General features: G+C 34.8%; 1 protein-coding gene across 7 annotated transcripts; it reads left to right on the top strand.

Annotated features, from left to right (window-relative positions):
• The first annotated feature begins 2,256 nt into the window (after positions 1-2,256).
• On the top strand, positions 2,257-8,841 carry LOC128224402 (uncharacterized). Of its 7 annotated transcripts, none has more exons than XM_052934229.1 (9): positions 2,284-2,386; positions 2,843-2,941; positions 5,111-5,151; positions 5,336-5,375; positions 6,601-6,809; positions 6,984-7,336; positions 7,517-7,712; positions 7,900-8,061; positions 8,301-8,841. In XM_052934229.1, the coding sequence occupies exons 5-9, from the start codon at positions 6,620-6,622 to the stop codon at positions 8,603-8,605; spliced, it is 1,206 nt and encodes a 401-aa protein (XP_052790189.1). In that variant the 5' UTR covers positions 2,284-2,386; positions 2,843-2,941; positions 5,111-5,151; positions 5,336-5,375; positions 6,601-6,619; the 3' UTR covers positions 8,606-8,841. The 7 variants fall into 7 exon arrangements, 6 of the variants coding, with proteins under 6 accessions (XP_052790190.1, XP_052790192.1, XP_052790189.1 ...); XM_052934231.1 differs by having other exon boundaries at positions 6,601-6,761; XM_052934230.1 differs by lacking the exon at positions 2,843-2,941 and having other exon boundaries at positions 2,257-2,386.

Consider the following 8,841-nt stretch of genomic DNA (forward strand, 5'->3'; position numbering starts at 1 on the left):
AAAAATAAACGACGTCAATTAGTGTCACACGTCATCCATGTTCAATGAACAGCGCACTTTTTGTACGTAGTCACCGTGCCATGCTAAACATTTCTTATGTCTCGCAATCCATTTGGTTAATGTCTCCCGGTACGAGTTTGTGTCAAGTTGTGAAACTTTGCGACGGGTTGCCAATGTCAAATCAGCAACGTCCTGGAAGCGTTAAAAAACGGAAGGTCCTGCAATCCAATGGAGCTAAGTTGGGGCTGTAGGGGTGTGTGTGTGTAATACTTCAAATCCCAGTAATGTAATCTCTAACTGTGTAGAGATGGCCCTATGTGCAGGAGTATTATCTTGGTGCTGGATAACCCGATCAATGTCACAAGACGGCCGTTTAGACCTTTAACGGGATCCCTTTTCAATACCTGATAATCAACGTGTGTTAGTTCGCAGTGCTGGCGGTGATTTTTTGATGCAAGCAAGTATTGTTATATAAAATTAATCAATTGCTATATTTCTCTTTATGAACATTTTAAGTTTATATCATTATAGTTTATTGATATATTTATTAGTTACATCCCTGGGTTACCAAGAGATATAGAAGATGAATTTCATTTTATTTGTATTTGTACACGTTTTGAAACTATAAGAAAGAAATACATAAAACGGTTTTATGATTTACGTCCGTCTGTTTTAAAGTTCATTGAACTGTTAAACACAAGAAAGAAACAAGAACTTATAAAACTATCCTTATTTGTCAAACAAGCTCTGAGTATTAGACGATTAACTTTAAATATTGATTTATAATTATAATAGTTTTGTTCATCCTCACCTGATATGAAAATATTCTTTTTAAAGGTATTAATGATTCTATTTCATAGAATGTATAACCTATGTCATACCATGTGTTTGTTTATTTATTATTCTTTTGTGGTTAAGAAGATTATGTACTTTGTACAATCTTAATAAAATATCTGTTCTGTTCTGTTCTGTTCCTTTTCTTTGCAAACCCAAGTCGATAACGAAGTTCTGAACGTCTCAGAATTTCCTCGGAGCAAGGTTATATAAACGCAATGCTTCTTAAACCTTTGCGCTGCTACTATGACGCTGGATGTTTGCCCTACTTGGTCGTGTACTCCAACGGTAGATATCGAAGATTTAGTGTTTTTTTAATCTGTGCTTTTAGATTCTAACTTTTTAAGCCTTGCTTCTTTCTTAATTTTGTCCTGTGTCCTAAATCCATCCATTAAATTTACTTTCGAGCGTCCATTATTGAACACGGAGCCCAGACATATTTCGGCTTTACTAGTGTTCCAGTTCAAGTACCCAGTTACTTTAACAATTACAGTGCTAATGTCTGGTAAAAAGAGATGGCGCCTGGAAACTGTAATGAGGCCTATTACTTGGTGAATGCGTTGTCCTCCGAGCATTGCGATCAGTCTTAAGACAAAGGTTCAGCTGTTTGGCATCGTCAGTATAAGCCCCCGTAAATAAGGCCATTTATTGAAGTTATTAAGTTTTTAAACCAATGAACATAATGATAGTTGATTATTTGAATAGCCCTTGTGAAACATTAAACCATTTTCATTGGTTCTAATCATAAGATAAGGTAATTGAGGAGAAATATGTATTTGAGCGATAAATGAACGTACAGCCGGCACGCATTCAAATATTACATTTTGATGATATGACATATTCCCACATTAACTGCGAACAAAGGATTGCTTATCTTAGCTATTCGGTCTAGTATAACCTGTTTACATTCTTCATAAAGTATGATTCTTAAATCATTTGTACTGTTTGAAGTAAAATAAGGGTTTAAACTGTAACTCGATATAAACATTTTAGAAATAATTCATATCGATAATGCAGGGTTGGTCAATGAAGCTGAACGCGGGAAACATGACTTATGCATTTAATGTGTGGGGCCTAAATAAAATATTAAATGTTTCCCCTTCACGACCGCCCGACTAGGGTTATTTTAGTGATACAAGTGACATGATATTTCCATTTGGTTTTAAAGCTTCTGCAGAACCATGGCTATTTTTTTTGCTCTGACCTACTTCGGAATGGATTTTTCTGACTCAGTGTATATAAAACAATATTCACAAATAATCTTATAAACCACGAATCTTTTCAGCGTTCTCGTACCACACTCATTCTACCTCGGCTGTAGGAGGGAAACACAAACTAGATTAAGTCTGGCCTAGTGACGATTGGTTTCCCATTTTTAATTATAGCTGTATGTGCATAATAGAATATACTACGTGTTCATATCGACCATAAAAGGTTTACGATTGCAATGAAACAGATCAGTGTTTTGCATGCATGGATTTAATACTACAGTGGTTTAAAGCGTTGTTCTAAGGTTTAATTGGGATTATGGGCGGACAAGGAAGCAAAACAGGTATGTAAAGATATTCGTAAACAGAACATAACAGAACATTTATTAAGAGGGTGTTCAATCCTCTTCGTTGAAACAGATATTAATATAATATGGATCATACACGCATGCTTATTCAGACCATACTGGTAGTACAATGAGCACTACAGAGACCAGTTCAGTAGCCAGAATTTAAACGATAACCCTCTTTAAATGCACAATGTCAAGGCGCAAGAAGACACTTAACGAGAAACAAGCAGAGTAATCACAGTATTATTCTAAAACGTAAGTGTAAAAAAGGCCTTCAGCATGACTAGGGTTATCTCAATAAATACTATTGGACTTAGTCTACGAACTATGAGAATACTAACAACATCAAAAGCAAGTCAATATTTAATTCCCCTGTTTTAGATTTCTGTCTGGCCGATGCTGGTTGATATATGTATATACACGTATTAGATGTATATTTTCTTAACAAAGATGTTTGTGATGGGGAGGTACCGGGGAGAATGCCGTCAACAGATCGAATTGTTGTTGATTGCAGAAACGATGACTGTGTGGCAGGTCGCATCATATCAGGTACTTCAAGAAGTAGCAAGGCTGCTTATGCTTTTATCTTAAGTAACTTAAATGTCAATCCCCGCAGTCGATTCAAGCCCATCGACCTAAATAAGGGTACAATGGTATTGTATGGCTCTTCATACATTGTCAATCCTGCCTACACGCGTCGTTTGAATATATATTTCAAAAATAATTATACATTTTCAAAATTGCTCTTATTAAACGCCTGCTGTTGAGGGATCACTGACACCGCGTATAAAACTTGAATCATGTTTCTTAACGCCTGCTGTGGAGGGATCGCTGACATCGCGTATAAAACTTGAATCATGTTTCTTAACGACTGTTGTGGAGGGCTCACTGACACAGCGTATACAACTTGAATCATGTTTCTTAACGCCTGCTGTGGAGGGATCACAGCGTATAAAACTTCGTTTATTAATCATGTTTCTTAACATGCCCTGGTTTTCTTACACCTCATTTTATCGTTCAACTATATCCTTATATAAATTGAATTGATCACATTACATGTTATCCTAACAGTAGCAAACTGTTTTAATAACCATGCATTTAAAGTAACATTAGACTGTTTATCTCTTAACGAATGAAGTTTAAATGTCCTTCTTTATTTGTTTCTCGTACCGTATATTTGTAAAGGTTAAGTTGCTCCTTCAGAACTGGTATACATACATTGTCTGACTAATATAACGTTTTGGATTTCTCGTGGGTAACTTCGCTGTGCATTTATTTTAACCTACTTTGGCTAAATATCATGTTTTGATTTCATTCTAGTTTAATACTTTACATTCATAGTAACGCCTAATAAAAGTTTCATTATTAACGCATGTGGTTAACATGCTTTGTTGATTACATGGGCGGTTAAGGATGTTTTATGTTAGATGGGGCGTAACTTGAGTGGGGATATGAGGGCGGCAAGCTTGAATGTGATCGAGGTTGTTTGAGGTTCCTGCAATAACAAATTACTATAAATAGTCTTCAGTGTTGCATATTGTTGTATTATTTACTTATTCTTTATACCATATTGTTATGAATAGTTTACTTGCTAAGTATTTAATTAATTGCATAGAACCTAATAATCTTTCTCCAAATTGATTCATGTTTTGCAGATGTTTGTGATCACACAGTTTTAAACTTTTTATTTTATAAAGCAGACTGTGTGTGATGTTTTTAGTTTCTAACGATGGCTGCATTGTATCTTTGAAAAGTATTTGCATTAGGTGCTCTGAATTGCTTCCCTCCGTCTGCAGATAGAGTTCGGATCTCTAATCATAGAAGTACTTGGGGTTAACCTTTTCGTTTATTATTATTTGTTTTATTGATAAGTGTCCTTAAGTTAATGCATACTTTGATAAGATTTACCTTTTGCGTTTTATCTTTATTAAGGATTGTTAGGATAAGAGTGAGGGTTGTGCACATAAACTGGTTTAAAGCCCCAGTAAATTTACATTTTACTGACCGTTCCAAGGCGGTACCTAACAATTCTTGATAAAAATACCAAGTATTTTTTATATGTATAGTATTTATGCACTGTGCTGTTTGTAGAGTTTTGTGCTGTTCTAGGTTTCTTGTTTGTAATTTTGTGTTCTATGTCTTTGGCGTTTGCCCATTGCCACTAAACCGGGCTTATGTTTAAACTTTTTGTTACTGGGCATGTTTCTGTAGCTTTTTGCATAAATATTGAAGTAAGGGTGTTGGATGTAAACATATGCTTGTCATTTAATCGAGCCATTGTTAGTAACGTTACTTAAGTTATGCCTAGTGTCCTCATATAAATCTGTTACCATGTTGATAAGCCATCGCTTGCTATTTACTATTGTATACAATAAATTGCCGAAAATACTTATAGATAACGTTAATGCAGTTTGAAACGTTGTTCTTTTTTCAATGAAATTGTACTGAAGTGACCTATTTAACAGTCCTTTAACTTGTATCTTTTTCAATTAATTCTACCTATTCATTTTCAATATTCAATACGTTTAATATGATTCGCAAATAGTTTGGTTTCACCAGGCATGCAGAATTGACATTTCTGTACAGTGGATCTATTAATTCAGAATTTTAAACAATATTTCTTCGAGAATTAATCACCTGAAGTGTCCATTGTATTATTAACTTTGCCATTAGATTTCAGATCTGTGCCTGTAAATCTCGAAACAATAAATATTTCAGGGCATAGTCAACAATCACACAGTTCGAATTATACATCAGAGGTAAATATGAATTAAATATAATTGAAATAAGTACGAAATAAGCAGATTTAATAAATAACATTTTTTTTTTTTTAAAGTGAACAGTGTTTTTCTTTAGATTTAACTTAACATGTATAACATATTGTACTGTATTGTGATCTTTGATTCGTGGATTTACTGCAGAACTGTAAAATGTTTTCTTCAGACCACACCTCTGCTGCACCAAGACCCCTCTTTTGTTGCAAGTAAGTAAAGTTGTAGGGTTAAAACATAATGCAATTTATTTCAATTGTAATGTTAGTGGAGAAAAGTAATTCAATTATCCAGGGGTCCAACGTGTTTTGTGTTTGCCGAATATTAAGTGAGGCGAATTGTGTGAAGCCGAATAAAATAGAGGCGTTGGAAGGAATTTTGGTGTTTCAGGAAGGTATTTTCACCTGGCAAGTACGTTATATCACCTTTTTCGCAAAATAAATACCCTTGCCCGGAGACCACGCGTGTTAGCGTCTCTCGGCTTTTAGCCTATGTTTCTAGAGGCCTTAACAAAAAAGTTATTGAATGTATAAGCTGAACGATTAATTGTTTACAAAGTGAAAATAGGAAATTGAGTGACTTGAAACTGTGTTTACAGTACAAGTTTACCATTCTTTTACCTATTTTAGCTATTTTTCATTGCTACATGGGTATTATACGGCCTATTATATCAGATTCTTACACGTGTGGTATCTTGGTAGGCGTATTTATATTGCGAAAAAGGTGATATAACGTAATTACCAGGTGAAAATACCTTCCTGAAACACCAAAATTCCTTCCAACGCCGCCATTTTATTCGGCTTCACACAATTTCCCTCACTTAAAACTCGTCAAACACAAAACACGTTGGACCCCCTGTTATCGAAAATTGTAATTCTCTTCTTACGTATTTTGTTGTTTATATGTTTATATTATATATAACATCTTTATGTTGATGAGAAACTGTGTATGATATTATATAGTTCTAGTCTTAAAATTATTTTCGTCCGTTCTGTCCTATAATTATGTATGAAGGAAACACTTCAAATGATGTACAAACTCAAACATACGATAATCTGTGGTTACATATGCAATAGATTAATAACAATTTTAGACTGAGTACGATAAAAACAACACATTTACATTTATTTGTTTCCATACCGATTAAAATATTCATATGGCAAGCTTCCAGCCACAAACTCTTCATTTAAATGTTGATAGCGAACATCCATGTATCAACTTTATATAATTATTACATTACATTTAACAAAAGTTTCCATATCTTGTTGATAAAAATTGTATTTTGTACAATATTTATACTTATAAGTAGTCTGTCACTATTCAATACATGCCGTATGTTCAATTTAAAGGGTATTCCCCACATCCTATTTGCTAGACCCACCGTTTTGTCCAAAGATTTTATCGTAAATCAAAGCTTTATTTTTTTTAAATTAAAAGCGATTTTTGGGATATACCTATGTGGGAAGGTGTCCACAAACATGTTGTCAATACAAAGGGACTTTGGATACAGTTATGCACAGCTAGATCAAAGGGATTGGATACAACAGAGGGTATGCCTGTATGCGCAGCTAGATCAAAGGGGTTGGATACAACAGAGGGTAGGCCTTTATGCGCAGCTAGATCAAAGGGATGGGATACAACAGAGGGTAGGCCTGTATGCGCAGCTAGATAGCTAGGGAAAATTGTCGCACGATCACACTTTGCTTATTACCTCACTTTCATAATTCATTGGCACAATATACAACTCCTTTGCAATAAAAAACACGCAAAAATAACTTATTCATGTGCTAAAGCTGGGTATCAAACTTTTGTTGGTGCAGATAAGGAGCTGACTACGAATCCTGACGAAGAGAGAGAAATTTGCTATCTATGTTGTACACGAGCGGCAACCCACTATGATTTTGGAGCGTGTTGTTCAGCATGCTGTCTATGCATAGGGAATACGTGCAGAAACGGATGCATCAGAGGACAAATTTGTATGGATGACTGCGCGCAAAGTTGCGGTATTTGCATGCACGATTGCGGAGATAAGGTCTCTTGTGATGGTGGAATTGGAGATGCTGTTTGTGAATGTGGAAAAGGAATAAATACAGGATTGTCATTTCTAGGGGCCGGAATATATACAGGGTTTGCATTACTAGGACAGTGTTGTTATGAAATATGTTCGGTGCAGGTTTGTCATATTTTTAACCTTCTTCAAAATACCTTTATATTTTGACGCACAAGTTTCTTGGTAAAGATTTGATTTCTTACAGAACTACAAAATAAGCTTGATAAATGCTAATAACAAATAAAAATACGTGTAAGACTGCATTTAAAAGTATGTTCCAAGATTGCTTTGCAATGTTTTCAGTTGTTAATGCACCTCTCCCTTCCACTTTGTTCGATGAGCATCGCAATATCCAGTGTTGTACTGCCATATTGGGCCTGGGGTGAAACGAATAAAATAGCGGTTGGTCTATTTAAATGCTGCAATTTTACTGAGGAGAATCGCAATTCCAACCAAAGCGAGTGTTTATTATTGTCTGACTGTCTTTCATCAGATTTCAGTAAGATTTTGGTGACAGATACCTTCATTAAAACTCTTTAGCACTTGTATGATTTTTTCTGTAGCGTAGAAACTCTTTAGTATTTAACATGTAGAAAAATCAAAGCCTTATAATTGCAATGATTTCGAGAAATATGTTAATAACGAATTCTAATTCATTTATATCCACTTTTATCCACTTGTTTCAGAATCACATTTGGTCATCAAAGCGGCTTCCGGTCTACAGATCACATATATTGTCTTACACGGTATAACTATTTTACTGGTAACAATAAGCCAACAAAAAGATGACTATTCGTATAAGCCAGCTGCACGTCAGTTATGCAATGGATTTGTTGTTTTACTTGCAGGTAATATACTTTAGTTTTCCAATTAGCTTTAAACAAACACCAGGCGAAAATATTTTCCAACTATAAATATATATTATCAGTGCAATACTTTTCAAACCTCAAACAGACAGTTTAACACTAGCCCATGTATAGGTATGGGCATATTTTTCAGATGATCACGCGACTAGATCATTGTGTAAAATAATAAAGAGTTCGAAAATTTAGATATTATCAACATACTGTTTTGTTTTCATTTTCAGTTGCTATTTGCTACATCGGTGTCATCGTATTTTTATCCGGTGTTATCCAATCACAACACTTAAAAGGCGGTCCACCCCGCCTGTCAATCAATCTGGCGATGATATCCTGTGTTGTTTACCTCTCTTATGCAGCCGTTTGCTTTGGACAACCTAAAGTGCTTATATGTGTACCCACTTCGACTGCTTTGGTCTATTTAGTGATATTTATGATGACAAACAAAACTGTTTTGATTGTTGTACTAGTTTTGATTGGTCTGTTTATATTAGGTACGCTAATCGCTTTGCTCATGAAATGCAGAAAGTAATTAACTGCATGGATATAACGAAACAGAAGGAAAATGGTATGAGATAGACCTATTTAACCCATGTGTTCAATGACATTTCTAAAAGCGGTAACTACAACATTAAGGTTATAAACCACAAAATAAGTTTCCTTTATATTCTAAGGTTACTTGGCCGATTTGAACGCGAAGAAACATTGATAACTAGTGTTTCACATCATTAACACCGTTTGTGTACTAAACATATTAAAAACATTGGA

The sequence above is a fragment of the Mya arenaria genome, chromosome 17 (genome assembly GCF_026914265.1).
Source record: "Mya arenaria isolate MELC-2E11 chromosome 17, ASM2691426v1".
Lineage (NCBI taxonomy): Eukaryota > Metazoa > Mollusca > Bivalvia > Myida > Myidae > Mya > Mya arenaria.